Source organism: Terrapene carolina, unplaced genomic scaffold (genome assembly GCF_002925995.2).
Source record: "Terrapene carolina triunguis isolate 2854851 unplaced genomic scaffold, T_m_triunguis-2.0 Scaffold558, whole genome shotgun sequence".
NCBI classification, from domain to species: domain Eukaryota; kingdom Metazoa; phylum Chordata; order Testudines; family Emydidae; genus Terrapene; species Terrapene triunguis.
Window position 1 is genome coordinate 804868 of NW_020664909.1, and position 18055 is coordinate 822922.

General features: G+C 41.1%; 1 protein-coding gene across 2 annotated transcripts; it reads right to left on the reverse strand.

Annotated features, from left to right (window-relative positions):
- Positions 1-3240: 3240 nt before the first annotated feature.
- Positions 3241-17423, reverse strand: TIPRL (TOR signaling pathway regulator). 2 transcript variants are annotated; one of them, XM_024203569.3, is made up of 7 exons: positions 17223-17423; positions 14559-14738; positions 13583-13682; positions 10538-10669; positions 8270-8365; positions 6394-6456; positions 3241-4438 (listed from the first exon to the last, which is right to left on the reverse strand). In XM_024203569.3, the coding sequence occupies exons 1-7, from the start codon at positions 17321-17323 to the stop codon at positions 4289-4291; spliced, it is 822 nt and encodes a 273-aa protein (XP_024059337.1). In that variant the 5' UTR covers positions 17324-17423; the 3' UTR covers positions 3241-4288. The 2 variants fall into 2 exon arrangements, with proteins under 2 accessions (XP_024059337.1, XP_024059338.1); XM_024203570.3 differs by lacking the exon at positions 17223-17423 and adding an exon at positions 16359-16833.
- Positions 17424-18055: the final 632 nt, after the last annotated feature.

Below are 18055 nucleotides of genomic sequence, written 5' to 3' on the forward strand. Positions count from 1 at the left end.
ATACAAGTACTGTAGTGCAATCTCTTTATTCTGAAAGTGCAACTTACAAAAGTAGATTTTTTGTTACATAACTGCACTCAAAAACAAAACAATGTAAAACTTTAGAGCCAATAAGTCCACTCAGTTCTACTTTTTGTTGAGCCAATCACTAAGACAAACAAGTTTGTTTACATTTATGGGCAATAATGCTGCCCACTTATTTACGTCATCCGAAAGTGAGAACAGGTGTTCATATGGAACTTTTGCGGCCGGCATTGCAAAGTATTTACGTGCCAGATATGCTAAACATATGCTAAACATGCCTGTTCTCACTTTCAGGTGACATTGATGTAAACAAACTTGTCTGTCTTCGCGATTGGCGGAACAAGAAGTAGGACTGAGTGGACTTGTAGGCTTTAAAGTTTTACATTATTTTGTTTTTGAGTGCAGTTATGTAAAAAAAAAAAATCTACATTTGTAAATTGCACTTTCGCCATAAAGAGATTTCACTATGAGAGTAACAGAAAAATACTATTTCTTTTATGTTTTTTACAGTGCAAATATTTGTAATAAAAAATAATGAGCACTGTGCACTTTGTATTCTGTTGTAATTGAAGTCAATATATTTGAAAATGTAGAAAAATCCACAAATATTTAAATAAATTATATTCTAATATTAACACTGCGATTAATCACGATTTCTTTTAATCTCATGATTAATTTTTTTAACTGTTTGACAGCCCTAATTTTTTCCAAGATTCACTGAGAGATGCAGTACTGTGATTCTTTAGACTGCTTTGGTTTCACAGTGTTATCCCTGAATATTTAGCGCTAAAGTGAGTTTTAAATTTCAACATGTATACACAATTTGCATCAGTTCTTGGAGAGTGGAAAGAGACGTGCTAAGAATTCCAGCTCAGACTGACTTCTAAGGAAGCCAGGAGTGTTCATCACCTCAAAGTTATCCTCTAATACAGTACTTCCCAAACTTTTCAAACCTGAACCCACACAACTGCTTTAGAAAAATTAAACCAATCACATCCTGCCTTCAACCCACCATGGGCTGTTAGAGGTCTAGCCATCTTAGTTTATACATCTTTCTTGCCCCTCCAGTTAGGCCTTTGGGTTCACCTCCCTACATAGCAGCACTTTGGGAAATGCTGCCCTATTTGTTTTCATATCTAAAGTGGTGTATCATGAGATATAAGTATCTGAAAAAGGTCTAATATACATCATCCAAGTATACTGTCATTCCTTTTATGTTTATTTTTCTAATAAAACTCAGACTTAGACAGAACTATAAAATGTTGCATACATTTTATTTAGTGATAGACAACTACAAATATAGACCATCACATATTAAACTGACCACAAAACTGCCAGAGAAGCACTTCTCCCATCCCTCTGAGGCATACAACCTGTGCACATCACATAAGACTGGCACTGGCTTCTTTCCTCTGGAAAGCTTGTATCTGAGCAGCATCCAATACACTGATTTCACAGCCTTTTGTGTATTTACACAACATAACACATTTAGAGTGACAAGAAAAAACACCCCATACTGCATTTTATTTTGCAGGGAAGTATAACTTTCTAATAGGATCCTGTGATGTCTCCAAGGTGCACGTTCCATTTAAATGCATGGTAGTCAAAAAAGATGGATATCAGATGTGTACATATTCAGAGATAAGTGCGAACTCCACAGCTCCATTTTAAACAGATCACAAAAACACTAGAAGCAGTAATGGAAGGGCTATAACACACAATATATGCTAAACATGCAATACACCCCTTCTCAATACTAGACATGGAATATGTGGATTGTTCTCCTCCATCCTGCCTCAGTGTGATGGAGCTGAACATTATCACTGACCAAACCTGAACCATAGTATTTTTAGCCAGCACACAGGTATGTTTCCTTATGTTATCAGCATCCGAACTCTCCTCTCCATCACTACCAACCACGACTCCAAAATGTCTGATTTTTTTAAGCCTCTTAAGAGGCATCTAAAATGGTGTATGCCTTAAATAAAGGATGCAGTAAGATTTACTTACCCGCACAATGGCCCTCCCTCTTTGCTCGCTGTTGTTCCCGTCCTTTGCCTTCTTTTCCCCCTCACTGAATGAGACCTAAATGTGTTTCCCCAAATTAATTTACTGTGCCTGCTTCCATGTCAAATTCCTTCCCTGCCAGATTCACTCTGTTTATCTAGATATGGGGGGCTTGACTAGGAACCAAGTGTAGGGAGAAGAAGCTTGGAGGTAGCTGGGGCCTGGTGCTGGAGAAAGAATAAATTGGGATTTTTGCATATGGGGGTTTACCTGCCTCTCAGTGGCCACATATTCAGTCATCCCACACTCTAGATGTCCCTGGGTAACATCTACCTGGAAATTAGCTAGCTCTTTGAGTAGTTAGTTATATTTTAAACTCAGTCCTCTTCTCTAGTTGAATCAAACTGATAGTAAACCGTTTAATATGTCTGTGTTGCATGCTAGTCTTTTCCAAATGTAAGGCTGCAGGTGTATTCAGGAATACTTTGCACTGATATAATACTTTACAAATTAATCCTCACAAATCCAGTGAGGTAGGAATGTATTACCCCCATTTTATAGATGGGAAACAGAGGCACAGAAAGGTTACGTGACTTACGCATAGTTATACAGTGAATCTGTGGTAGAGCCAGGACCACTGCTTAGGAGTTCCTGCCTTTCAGCCCGATGCCCACTCCATTAGACCATACTGCCTCACTGCACTTGTGAAGCCAATCTTCAGAAAGACACCTGCCATCACTATCATGGCAGGAGCTTTCTCTAAAATTCAGTGTCATCTTAAACCAAAACAGCTTTCATTCTTTTAAGTCTCAATGGTTTTCTTAATTTTTTGTAAAACATCTTATCACTATCCGTCAACTCTAAATTGCATATTTTGATGTGGAGAAGAATTAGAATATATACATTTCTTAATAAGATTAAAAGTTTTCTTCCCTCATCTGAATTATTGCCACCATCGTGGAATATTAAGTCAGTTTAACACTTAAGATTTACTTTTTGTCATCACCTGCATTTAATTCTTGCACTTCATTCAATATGGGCATGAAACCAGATTGGTCAGTTTAGGTTCTTGGTTTTCATGCTATAATCACATTGATGTGTTTAGGTTTTACGACTACATAGGGTAAATGTTTAAATCCACAAAAGTGTAAATTGTGTTGGAACAGAATCATGAATATACACACAAATACACTTTTAATCTATTAGGATTTAAGAAATAAAACCTAAATTTCAGGCCTAGCATATTTGACAGCGTCCCTTTAAAGCTAGGGAAACTTCAGTCTCCAAAAACCAATACCTCAACCTTTAGGAATTGAAATACCTGGGACTTAGCAGTTTGATTGTCAGGCCACAACCAACTAAATGGGGTGCTGGCCGGGAAGTCAATGCAGTACAATGCATTTTAATGACTAGATACTACATTAGCAGCACACCTAATCCAAGTAAGAGTCAGATTAGTGTTGTCAGACAGTCCAGCCTCACTAGATATCAGGTGAATTGGTACTTGATAAATTTACCATTGTGTGGGCCTCTGTTAACTTCAAGCCATTTCCCTGCTCTGAGTTAATGGCTCCCAAACAAGGTGATATCTTTATAATGTGTCTGAAATTGTAATGCTTTGCACATTGCTAACTTTTTAAAGCTATTCATGAGGGAAGAATAAATATCCTCCAATAAAATGTCTGGGATTAAAATTCAGAGAAATTACCTAATTTGTATATTATCTTACACCAAGGGGAGCCAAGCAAAATTTCTAATGTACAACAGAAGGTCAATCATCATATACATCATAGGGAACAAAACCTTTTATTGTAGAAGAATTCTACAGAGATAATAAAAGCTGCTCAGTTTTGTGAATTACACTAGCTTCTCGGTACCAAGAGCCAAAATTCTTGATCCAGGGTGCTAGTGGTTGAGGGTTTAGGCAATATAACTGCCAAATGCTCAAAACAGAACAAAAACAGCTATTCATGGGAGGGGTTTATTCTCCAAGGCAATTCTCCTGTCTGTTACCAGTCTATCATTAATTCCAAACACAGGTTTGAAATAATAATAATTAAAAAAAAAAAAAAAAGGGACAATATATACATTAGTGAAACCTGTTTGAAATGAGCTTTTTGCCCCCTTAAGGCTACAGAAAAATTAGCCAAACAAATGATCTTTAGCCCATAAATAGTGAAACTACCCCAGTGGTAATGGTCAAGTGATCATATGATCTCCAGAAGAGGGCCCATTTCAAGTCCACATAAAGTCACATTTATTTAGATTCCATGCATGTGCTTTCTGATGAGGCTGTAGGCTCAGGATCCAACTTCTCTGGGAATTCTAGCTTCTCACAAACAGTCTCCTTTACAGGTAAATACTGAGAGATCTCATTAGGCTCCGTGAACAGGGAGGGTGGAACATGCTAAGGAGCAAATATTTTAGTTAGAAATAAATCAAGAGACAAAGGAAGATTTTCAAAGCAAAGTTTAAAGGGAACCAGTCAACTTAAACTCCCACCTGTATGAAATATTCACTGACTACAGTTAAAACACACAAGATCAGACAGCTATTCATTCAATGTACTTTATGGATTTAACTGCATGTTGTGTACACTCAGTTTTCCTTCTCTGTGTGAGTCTTTCAGAACAAAAACATTTAATAGAAAAATATAACCGTAAGACCAGAAAAACTGGCAGGGACAGTCAGGGGCAAGTGTGGGGTATTCAAAACTACATTTCACTTTTTTAACTGATTGTATTTTTAAATTGAATTTCTGCTCCAAAGAGTGGCTGAGAATGGTATTGTGGAGTCCCATGTTTAATGTCTCCCAATGACTCCAACATCTTCAATGGAGTAGCTCAGGTGTAACAGACTAGCACATCAACAATTCTGTTGATAATGTCAATGCACTTCCTCTTAGCTCTGAAGAGCCCAATACAGCTACCAGTAAAAGTTTTAGACACTGAAGTCAGCAGATAGAATTCTGAATACACACAGGGAATCAATCTGTTCAGTAAATGAAACTACCAAAAAACTCTGCATTTTCAGAGCAGAAATGCACTAATTCTAAGCGTTTAGAAGTATTTCATTCAAGCATCTTAAATTAAAACCAGACAATTCAATGAAAGAGGCATTTTACAAACTCTCTCTTCTCTATAGGTGCTTCCAGAGACTAAACTGCCTTATTACTTACAGACGTTTGGAGAGTTATTCTGAGAACACTGACTTCAAGCCTTATAAAGTAACTTCATCTAGAAGATTACTCAAAAGTTGCGGGAATGCAGCCCACACTGCAACCTGTAAGGCTTTTAGCAAAGCACAGTGCTGTTGAATTTTGAAACTGGCTCTTAATGTAACATGCTGGGGTTCATACTACTTTCTCTGAATGATTTTTAGATCTGATGTTCCCAATTTACAAGTCAAAAGCTGATTTTTTTTCGAACAGGTAGCTTTGCAAACTCAACTAGGGAAATCCATTTGTGCTCTGTCCCTTTATCATAACCAGCAATAAAGATTATGTAGCTTAGATGATCATTTTGAAGCATGTGGCAGAACAGCATCCAGCTCACTCTGCTAGCTATGTGGACTCTACAACACAAACTTAGATTCTGTCACTAAACAGATTTAATTCAGATATGCAGGGATCATATACCATATGCTGAATAAAAAAAGGGTCATTCTTATAGCATAATCCCTTACTTTTACGGATATCCAATGTTTTACAAACAAAGCCCCAGAAGTTAGTGCAGCATTAGCCTCATTTTACAGATGGGGAAAATGAGGCCGAGAGACATTAAGTGATTTGTCCTAGGTCACACAGTGAGTCAGTGGTGGAGTCAAGAATAGAACTCAGTAGTCCCGACTCTTAGTTCCTACCTCTAACAACTAGGTCTTGCAGCTCTCTCTAAACGCTTATACTATTGTACAAATGCACTTTAGTAGCATAAAATTGAAAGGCCTATGGTCTTAAAGGCCAATTATAGCATTTGCATCAGCCAGTCTGCATCAGTCTATGCTAGTAAATAGACCTCAAATATTGCTAGCAGTGTAGGCAACCACTAGCCTGCAGAATTAATTGCCACAGGAGATCAAGAGGTCTTAAATTGTGGATGAATAATTCTACCAATAGCCTAACATTTATAACTATTCAAACAAAGATGAAGAGTAATCTAGTACCATGTGTCACCTTATGCACTGAATATCGACAAGGGCCAAGAATCAATCTTCCTCCAAATAGCATTGCACAATGGTCAGGAGTTTTGCCTCTCTTCAGGTCCAGGCTAAACAAACAGAGCTCTGACCTGATATGGCACTTTCTACACTAGACAGAAGACACTGAAGCTAGTATACATGGAAAACATGTTTAAAATGCATTACCGTTAAGCTTGAAATTTTGCTTTCTTTAGATGTGTATTCCCGTATCATGTAGGGCTTGTCAGCCTAATAAGAGAGAAAACAGGCAAAACAGTTACAAAACATATATTCTCTAGTATTCCATGAACTGAACTTTGTAAATAAACAATTTGAATACATCTGGATTTTGTTGGCTAAAGATTTTTCAGTGTAGAGACTAGGATTTAAGTTTACTGTGGGGAAAAAAATGAAGTTTAGCAATTTCAATCTAGCTCCTAGCAGTCATTTATCTGCAAAACAAGAACTATGATTTAATATATTTGTTAATCTTTGCTCAGGTGAAGCCCAATTATTGGCATCATCAATGGCATTGAAGGGAGGAACAAACAATACATCATGTTCATCCCAGAAGTGCCCTGATCTCGTTTCATGGGATTCTTGGGCTCAAGTGCAATCTTAGGAGTTTCTTGCACCTTGGTCTGGCAACAGCATCACAAAAATTGCACTCTCCAGAAGTCAGCCATAGAGCAACAAGGCAACAGGATATTTTTCAACAACAGAGACAGGGAAGAAGCAGCAGAATATGGAAGCCCACTTTTAAATACTGAGGAAGGGGTCAAATTTAGATGCCTCAGGTGCCTCCCCATCGCAAATTCCCTTCTCCTCCAAATGCATGGTTACAGGTCTGAGGAGCTGTATGGCTTGAGAAGCAGAAAATTCAGACTTCAAGGCAATTTCTCAATTTGGAGCTACAGTACAGTGGATTTTGACTTCCACAGAAGGCTGTCTTTTATTCCAAAATGATCTGCCTGCCATGGAGCCAGTCACTATGTGCATGTGACTCAAATGGCTGCACAAAATAATGCTGAATTATGTCCTGTACAGAGCAGTACACATATAACCAATACCCTTTGCAGCAACAGCTAGCCAGTCCCGGTAGTCATATAGCTTTCTACCTGGTTTAACAGAGTAGTAAAGGAAAGAGACCTCTAAAGCACGTACTATCCAAGCATCTCAAAGTGCTTTACAGACAGTAATAAAGATTCCATATCATTTATTCGGTAAGTTATCCACATTTTAGAGATGGGAAACTAAAACAGAGGAAAACCAACTTCCCCAAAATCATAGCATGAGTCAGAGAGAGAACTAGGAATTCTGACTCAGTTCTATAATCAGATATGTAAATGCTGCTGGGAGCCACAACAAGCCAACAGGAGATGCCTAGAAGTTGGGAGCAATTAGCATAGAGAACAAGATCATATTATTCACTTTGTATGTTCTATTGCTTTCCCTTACCCTTTGTCTGTCTTGTCTGTTTAGACTGTAAGCTCTTCAGGTCAAGGACTGTCTGCTACTCTGTGTTTGTACAGTGCCTAGCACAATGGGGCTCCATTCTTAGTGGGTCGTTGGGCATTACCATAATAAACATACATAAAATAATAAATTCGAAGTTCAGTTCAGCTAGCCTCTACTTTCCCTAACCCAACATCAGCCAACATTGCTGTGACTTCTGCAATTCTTCGGACAGAAAGTAACACAAGAGAAACAAGGTGGGTGAGGTGATATCTTTCATCATATCAACTTCTGTTGGTGAGAGAGAGAGAAGCATTTAAGCTCACATAGAGCTCTTCTGCAGGTCTGGGAAACTTACTCATTTTAGCTGTAACACTCTGAATTAGTTTTCCAGGCCTGCAGAAGAGCTCTGTGTAAGCTCAAAAGCTTGTCTCTCTCACCAAGATAAGTTGGTCCAATAAAAGATATTACCTCACCCACTTGGTCTCTCTAATATCCTGGGACGGACACTGATACAACACCACTGCATACAACGACAGTAACACTGTACGGGCCATATTCTGCCAAGTGGAACATGAAACAGACATCAGGGATATTAAGTGTTTACCTCATGGTAAAGTCTTGTATCATTCATCCTGATAAGTACACCATCAACTCGCAAGAAAAACCTCAACAACACAAAGAAGCTGGAAGGCATTACTCTCTGCAAAATACCAAGATGTTTAATTTAACACATTATGACATTTTACTGTAAAATACGCAGCTATTTAGCCAAGAAGTTCAGAACCACTAGTGCTAGTAGCACTTGGACTGTTCCAAGCCATGGTCTTGTGAAAAGTACAAGTTCCACTGGAGCTGCACAACTGAATAGGAGGCAGTGATCTTTAAATGGTGCAGTCAAGGTCTGTGCCTGATGATCTGCTATAGCTGCCTCAAAAGATCTGAGAAAATACCAATGTACAATATCATTCAACAGATTGTTACATAACATTTATAATGATCCTGCCCTGCCTAGTGCAGTGACAGGGGAAAAGACTGTTCCTTGTAACCTCGGATACCAATATCCTTTTCTTCTACAAGATTATGTTTTTAGAATGAAATACAAAAAACCTTACATTTTAAATATATTGGCCAGTTGGGGCATTAAATGTCTCCTAAACAGACATAACTCCTCGATATTATGATCCAGGCCATCACGTAAGACAGGCCTCACCCCCAATGGTAATTCAACACTGCAGTTGCAAGCGTGCTTCCCAGCAGTAGAGAGACATGCACTAGCTCGGTTTATATTAGCATGCTAAAAATAGCAGTGTGGCCGCAGTGACATGGACAGCAGTTTGAGCTAGCCACACAAGTACAGTCACACCCAGCCCTCTGGGTATGTACTCTAGTGGCTAGCCCAAGCCACTGCCCATGCTGCCATCGCCATACTGTTGTTTTTAGCGGGCAAGTGTGTCTCTCTCTACCCAGGCTGGGAAGCACACCACCAACTGCAGTATAGACACACCCCTCGAACCCAGGCAATGGGGACAGATCCTGTCCTATTTATTTAAGGGGCTCCCAGGATTTTGTAACAAAAGAATGAACACTAGGATGTTGATAGTAATAACAGGTTTTAAAATTTTTATTAAAGTTAATGTTTAAAATTAAATATACACAAGTTAAGAGGGAAGGTACTGTACATCTGGGGTCAGGCTTGATTTATGAGGGATTACAGGTATCGGTTGCAAGGGTGAAGAGATACATACATGTCACATAACCAGCATAGACCCAGATGGGGGTGCAAGAGTTTTTAAAGTGTCAGTGGATAAGTGGGCTCGGGTACACCAAGTCAGCAGCAAATGAGTACGTGGCTGGGGTGCATCCCTTGGCTCGTCAGGGAAGGAAGTGGGCTGTTTCAACACGCTTCTACAGCATTCACAAAGTGCTTTACAAATTTCAGCCAATTAATCCTCAACTCCCCTTGTGAACCAGGTGAGAAACTGCAGAAGCAAGCTGTTATTATAGAGGGACAGAGTCACGGTAAATCCCCTTTACAAATGTTCCCTACCTGTAACACTAAAACCACCTTGATTATTTACACTGAAGGAATTTTTAAATTTTAGTTTATTGCACTATTACCACTTTGGACCCAAACAGCTTGTGAAAGTTCAGGGACCTGTGGGTTGTTCCCGTTGGGAGAAAACACTCATGATGGAGTCTGGTATTTTTGTTTATTTACAAAGAATGTACAAAGTCCTGTTTCTTCAAATGCAGGAGGAACAAAAAAAACAAAACAAAAAAACCCCACAAAAACAAAAAAGGAGACTGTTTCTTTGCTCACAAAACCAAACTTTCAGCCAGTACTCTGACCCAAAACCTCTCCTCTCAGCATGTCGCAGGGCCACAGCAGGCTATGTCTGCTCACCACTCTCTCTCTCTCTCTTCGGAGAGTATAATCAGAGCCTGCAGTGCTGCACGCTCGCTCGCAGCGCTGCAAGTTACTCCCCTCGGAAAGGTGGAGTACATACAGCGCTGCGAGAGCTCTCTCGCAGCGCTGGTGGCACGACTACACTTACGCTTCACAGCGCTGCCGTGGCAGCGCTGTGAATTCCCGAGTGTAGCCAAGGTCTTAGTTAAAAAAAACCTCCACCAAAGTCTTTAGAACGCCTGTGTGACCTTGGGTGTGCCTTTGTCTTGGAGGCCACAATTGTCTTACATTTAACCTGAAAGAAGGCCTGCTGTTCAACTCATCAATTTAATGGGTTTTAACTAAACCTATAACAATACATTAGGTCTGCTTTTTACTTTACTTTAACTTCAACTCAAGAGAAGATTTTTTTGGGGGGGGAGGGGGGCGAGAGAGAATACGTACATAGGAAGTGATTAAACTCACTATTTTTACACTCAGACTTGAAACACCATGATCATGAAGCTCATCTTCAAACAGCAGAACTTCTTCAAAAAACATAATCTGTTCCCGGGCTTTCAATTTCTCTGTATCGATGTGATCAGTTGTAGGAACAACCTAGGAAAATTAAGTTTAAGAATAGTTAGCATAATTTGGCAGTGTTGTTGTAGCAGTGTCGGTCCCAGGATATTAGCGAGACAAGGTGGGTGAGGTAATTACTTTTACTGGACCAAATAATTTTACTGGACCAATTTCTCTTGGTGAGAGAGACAAGTTTTCAAGCTTACACAGAGCTCTTCTTCTCACCAACAGAAGTTGTTCTAATAAAAGATATTACCTCAGCCACCTTGTCTCGCTAACATAATTTGGCATAAGATATCCGCAGACTATGTCTTCTGCTGAAAACCCTGGACTCTGCAACTCCCTGTTTTAATACAGCCTTACTTCTGTGGTGCTCAGCCAAAGGTCTCTGAGCTTCTCATAGAAAAAAATTGCTAAAAGCTAAAAATTCCAAAGGGAACATGGCCAAACAAGACAAGAAACCCAAAGTTTGGGATTTCCCATGAGCTGTCATCTTGCAGATTGGGGCAGGCTGAGTATGGGTTTTGCTAAATTTCACTTGAAAAAAAAAAGTAGCTGCAAACAGTTTTGACTGAGTTCTAGATTTCAAACAGTCAGGGAAGTACTGAGTGTATTGTGATGCTGGCCGGCCAGGTGCCAGCTCTTGCCAAGACTGCAGGCATTAGCTAAGAACTGACAAACTCATAGCTGGAGACCAGACCAGCTCATTTATGTGTTAGTGTTGCTCAAAATAGGTATTAGTCTTATAAGAATGTATTTAGTGTTTAGATTCTATAGATTGTTTGTAAGTTACTGCATGAATTCATCATATTTGTAATGTCTGCATTCCAAGCTATCAGGAAATATGTAAGTTTTGCTTTATAACTTTGAAAATGTTTGCTCTAATCTTGTGAACTCAGATGGGAAGAGTGATCCCCCCAGCCTGTCCAGAAGAACTATCAAAATCAGATGGGCCATCAAGGAACATCGCAATACAAAGGACTGGTGAATGGCCCTATCACATCTTGGAAATGCCATATGCAAGGAAGGTCATTCAATGGACTTGCAGGCCAAACGAAGGAAATAAAACAAAGGCCAGGTGTACACTACAGACCTATAATGGTATAGCTTTAGCAATCCAAACCCCTGAGCGATGCAGTGATACGGACCCAACCCCCCATGTAGATGGCACTATGTTGGTGGGAGAGCTTCTCCCACTGACACAGCTACTGTCTCTCAGGAAGTAACTATGCCAATGGGCAAAGCTCTCCTGTCGATGCAGTAGCGTCTTCACTAAAGCGCTGCAGCTGCGCCGCTGTAGCACTTATACATGAAGTTAAGCCCAAAGACACATGAAAACTTTCCATCTCTTTGCTGTTTGAACTCTCACAAGGTCAGAGACTCTAAACTGAAGCCAGAGATCACCAGGGGTTACCTCTGGATCTGCCCTGAAAGACATTTTGAACCAGGGCTTTGGAGCTGTGCTCCGGCTCTGCTCCAGTTCCAGGCAAAAACCTGCAGCTCCACTGCTCCGCGCTCTAGCTCCGGGCTCCACTCCAAAGCCCTGTTTTGAATTAACAGATCACAACTCTGTCACTCTTGGGATTTTTATTGCAACTCATTTGTGCATATATGTTTCCTTGCTTTAACCTGTAACTAACTAATTTTAAAAAAACTTTTAGATAGTTTTTACAGGATTGGCTACATGCATTGTCTTTGGTGTAAGATCTAGGGTACTAATCCATCTGCGGTAAATGACTGGCCTCTTGGGACTGAAAGCAATCTGAATATTTTGTGATTTTTGGTGTAAATGACCATTTATCATTAAGTCCAGCTTGCCTGGATGGCAAGATAGACTGAAGAGTCCAAGGGGATTGTCTGTGACTCCATTGTAAGACTGGTATAGTGATCCAGGAGTTCATATTTGTCACTGGCTTGGTGAAACCTATTTATAAAACACACCACCATTTTAGGATATGTGTCCTGTTTTTGTCAGTCTGCCCTGAGGTTGGCAGTCATAATCGTGAGCCAGACCAGACATATATTAATAGATATTTCTGAATAGTATTTTGGTTATAAATATTGTAAGCTTCTATAATTTATATGGAACACCAAGATCTTTTATAGACAGATAATAAAAAATGCTTCTCCTCCTTAACTGCACAGAAAACTTGGGTATCTTTCTCACTTCCCAGGACCTCTCATTCTATAAACACGCTCAAAGCTATCATTCTTACCCTCTCTGAAAAGGTACCGGCTAAGTGCCATTTGGCCAACAAGAGAAGTTTTATATTTATATAGCACAATTCATTCCAAAGGGACCCAAGAGCTTGGGGGTTTTTAAATAACTATAGTAATGCTAGGGGATTAACTAGAATTTATCTGCCTAGTAGAGGTAGGGGGTTGAGGATTTTTTTTTTTTTTTAATTGCTAATATCAAGCAGATGCACTGGATATTTCAGGGCTACTTTAAAATGGTTACTTACGATTGGGAGAGGTTGTCACAAATGAGTTATTACTGTATGTAAACACAGCACCACTGATTAACAGCCAAATCTGGAGTACAGCATCACAGCCAACTGGCACGCTGCATGCTTAGGGTACCACAGAATTACAGGAGACCTTCAGTCCTCATGTATCTGGGGAGTTCAGGACTTCAGTGGCAACCCAATAAGCATCAAGAACCCACACACACAGCCTTATATTCCAAATACAAGGGACTTTGGGGGTATTTTTATATATAATTCAGAAATTTTAAAAAAACCTCAACATTAAATTACTCAAAGTGAACTGTGATTTGCTTAAAAAAAAAAAAAAAAAAAAAAATACGGAAGACTCCATAAACCCCAATTATACTTTGAAAGCAGATCTCTTCAAAACTATGCAACCTTATTTTGGAAGGCGTGCTTTGTTTTTCAATAAGTCTATACACAATGTGATGCAATGAGCATTTAATGAAAAAAGACTCACTTTTAACTTTACAGTATCTCCTAATAGTGTTCCTTTGTAGTCTGTCGTATAGGTCCAATCATATGGTTTAACGACTTCTTTCGTGTGTTCAGCCTCAGTCCTCAATAAAGGAAGAGAAAACACCACACTTTGTAATAAGTGATTAACATTACAATACCACATACAAGAGACATATACCCTGGTCCCAACACTGATGTCCTTAAACAGCCAAAACTTCCTGGAAATAGCGGTTTTGCCTGTGCAAAGACTCTAGTGTCAGGCCACATCTATACAGTACTGCTTCTCATTGACAATATCCATGTTTATCTAGTAATTTTTTATGACCATTCCAAGCATCAACTCCCATAGCATAAGTGCTTCGTTCATATGATTTTAGACAGAAGTCTTTAGTTTAATGTTGTCAAGTGTTGTACAGTTTAAGTTTGCCTGCTCAACCCAAGGATTCTGCTGGCAGAATGTATCTGATATTAAACCGATACTCCACTTCATCTTAGGCATTCGGACAGTTTTGATGCTTCTGTGCCTCGCTTCATATACTGCCAGCATCACTGCTAACAACCTGATAAATATACAGTAGAATTCTGTATCAAGACTAAATGCACTACAAAAAGGAACCTCCAGTAGCAACATTTTGTACTTGCCCTTTGACATCTTAAGGTGAAAGGTGCTATGCATGATCTTGCAACATTCAAATCACAACAGGAATTTTTCTATTGACTAAAATGGAAGCAGAATCAAACCCAAGTCCTTTACAAGTGTTAAGTAAACCACAATACTCCTGAGAAGCAGGCAGATATAACTATCCCAGTTTTGCGGATGGGGAGACTGAAGCACAGAAAGCTTAAGTGACTTTCAAGACCACACAGTAAGTGACAGAGCCTTGGCTGCCAGTCTCCTGTATTAGCCACCACATAAAACTCCACCTCCCATCACATTAGTGCTCACCCTGGTATTGTGGTAATACTGCAGTGCTCACCTGCTCTCTTGCCATTCCTCTGCACAGGCCACTTTAATCATACCTTGATAGTTATTTACACATTTTAAAGCATCTGTTGCATTGAACTCAATTCCAAAGCCATAATCATGCTGAATTCTTAGGATGTTGTCTCCAAACATCATTTCTGGGAGGGAAGGCATGTGCAATTCATCAGCTAATCTGCATGCGGACAAAGAGGTTAAATCAATAAGGTTGCAATCTACATTTGCAAGACTTTGTAACTGTGCCCACAAGCATAGTTTAATTTGAATGATCATTTTCCCTTCACACTACAAAATATTCCAATAGTCTCCTCTCTTCCTCAACAGTGTCAGAAGATCTCTTAAACATGGAGAAGTTCAGAGGTAGACAGCTGTGGCTAGTCTACTCTAGAAAATTTGATCGGCCTAATTAGATCATCACCCCTGAGCAACGTATTTAAGCTGATCTAAGTCCCTGTGTAGACAGTGCTAGATCAACGGAAGAATTCTTCCATCGACATCACTACCGCCTTTCAGTTTTACTACAGTGGCTGGAGAACCCCTCCTGTCACCTTAATAAGTGTCTACATTGAAGCGCTCAACTGTGCCGCTGAAGCATTTTAAGTGTAGACATAGCCTTACTACTACTTACCACAAAGTATTACTTTAGAGCAAGATAAAGATGCACAGTCTGCCCATTTAAAAATATAGCTTCAGTTGAAGAAACGAATGGCTCAGAGGATCAGTACAGTGAGAGGCAACCTTTCACCTTTAGGTTGGCAGTTCTAAACCTGCTCTGATTGGTAATTGATGGAAGTTTTCATTATCTAGCAGGTATTCGGTTATCTATGAGGAGTTAATCTCTCAATGAGAGAAAAATAAGCATCTACATTGCAAACAATTGGCACTCTTTTGGGGTAGTCTCAGCAGACATGCCAAAGACTGAGTGGGAAATATAGACTAAAATTAGATTCTCTCCCCTACTAGTGGCCAATGTACCATGAGGAACATTGGCACTAATCTAAGTCCCTGTGTAGACAGTGCTAGATCAACAGAAGAATTCTTCCATCGACATCATTACGGCCTTTCAGCTTTACTACAGTGGCTGGAGAACCCCAACTGTCACTTAGTAAGTGTCTACATTGAAGCGCTCAAGCTGACAAGCTACTATCATCTCTGGTGAATCTGCTCTGCAGACAAAAGGATTAGAAAGACAGGAATCCATCTCTCTCTCTCTTCTGTAATTGTAATCATTGTGCAGAGCTATCAGGTGAAAAATGCAGTAAAAGTTATTTTAGTCACTAAAGCAAGCAGCTATAACTTAAGACACATCAGGAGCAGATAGAATGAGCAAGGTGCCATTTTTGCAGTCACTTTTCAGAGTAGAAGTGCATTGCATTTGTACAGTGCCCTGCACAATGGGTTCCGGCTTTAGTACCTAAGAGCCCTAGTCATATGATAAATAGTGTTCAAACCTTATGATTTCATCTGCCTGCATTTGCTATACACTTTGCTACAAAATGCAATTAAATAAGATAATCCATTCAGGACTTCACAAAAAAAAAAAAAAAACATTTTTCAATATGACACAGTCTTATATAAAAGAGCTTTTTAAGAAATGAGTTTATGACAAACAAATGAATCACACAAAAATAAATGCAACACAAACTGAAAGTCACATATTGGCAAGAGACTGAAGAGCTGAAGTAAGTCTGACAGATTTAATTTACCATAGATCCAGAGATATCAAACTATCAAAGACGGTTGCTGCTAAACAAGCTCAGACTTTACTTTTAGTATCTGAAATATTTATATTTACTTTAATGTTCGGGTTTCAAACAAACTTTAGTCAGGTCTGAAGGAAGCAGTTTCCCCCATCGCTTTATAGAAACAGAAATTGTTGCCACATGTGAACAGGTGAGTGGTCCATTTATAAGAAAACCTGAGTTGAGGAGTCCACAAGAGTCCTGAATACCTTAGGAAGAGGAAAGCAAAAACATCCCTGCCTCTCAAACCAAAAGATGTTCCACAGTATCACACAAAGGATGCAAAAGAAACTCTTGATCCCACCAGATGGCCGTTTGGGACTTACATTTATTGGGGTTTTTTGTTTTTAATAGTAGTTCTTTCTGCAGTGCATCTTTAGATTACCTTAGCAGAAACTCAACTCTTGCTCAGGAATGATATGCCTACACCGCATTGCAAACCCAGGTCTGTAGGACCCATGCTTGGGGACTCAGGCTATGTCTACATTAGCACTTTTGTCAGTCAGTGGTGTAAAAAAACAAACAAAATCCACACCGATGACTGACGTAAGTTTCACCAACAAAAGCGCCAGCGTGGACAGCACTATGTCCTCAGGAGACGCTCTGCCCCCGACATAGCTACCGCCCCTGTTGGGAGTGGTATAATTATGCCAACGGGAGAGCTCTCTCCCTGTGTGTGGACAGCAGAGGGATTTGGGCTCAAACCAGAGCCTGAGCCCAGGTTTACAACGCGGATCTGTCAGAGTCGCTCCCCAGCCCGACCGGAGCCGCTGAGCGGGCACAGGCAGCCCCCGGCCACCATCCAGGGAGGACCCGATCAGTGAAACCCGAGCCTGGTCTGTAACCCCCGCCCGCCGCCCATCCATGCGGCCTGGAAACGGAGTCACCGGCCACGACCCCCCGCCCCGCGACCCCACCTCTCGGCCTGGGCCGATTTCATGATGTGGGTCCGGGCGGCGTTGAGTCTCCAGGGCCCGAAGGTGAAGTCGCGGCTGGTGCTTTGGAACACGGGGTACATGGCGGGGCCGGGGAGGGGCTGGGAAGGGGAAGCGGCGGGAGGAGGCGAAGGAAAAGGTGGTTGCCGGTCTCCCCCGCAGTAACAGCACCAGCGCCGCCGGAACCGGAACTGGAATCCACCCCATACACTTCCGCTTCCGGAATCACTCACCTGGGCGCGCGCCAGAAAGAATCCGGCATCGTGACGAGAGGCTCGCGCCGCGGACGGAGAGAGGGAGATGGGAGCGGGCAACATGATAAAGAGGCGGGGAGAGGGCAGGGTCACGTGACAAAGGCCCAGTGAAGCCGGGGCCCTACATCTGCCAGCGGCCTGGCCGCGCGCTGGGAGTCTCTGCTGCTGGGAGGGGAGGCGCCGCGCTAGCGGGGGGTGTAAGGCTCCGTGGTACCAACCCACAGAGCAGAGGTGCGGGGGGTCGCTCCGCGAGGGAGACGACCCGTCCCATCTCCCTCCCCTCCGGGGGCGGCTCCGGTCCTGGGGGGCTGGGTCCTGCTCTGGGCGTTGCGACCTGGCCCAGGTGTCCGCAGTTCTGCTCCTGGTTGGCAAATCCTTCCCTCCCTGGGGACTGCAACGCTTCCTGGGGTCCCCAAGTAGGGTGACCAGACAGCAAGTGTGAAAAATCAGGACAGGGGGTGGGGAGTAATAGGAGCCCATATAAAAAAAAGCCCCAAATATCAGGACTGTCCCTATAAAATTGGGCCATCTGGTCACCTTATCCCCAAGGCTGAGGCACCT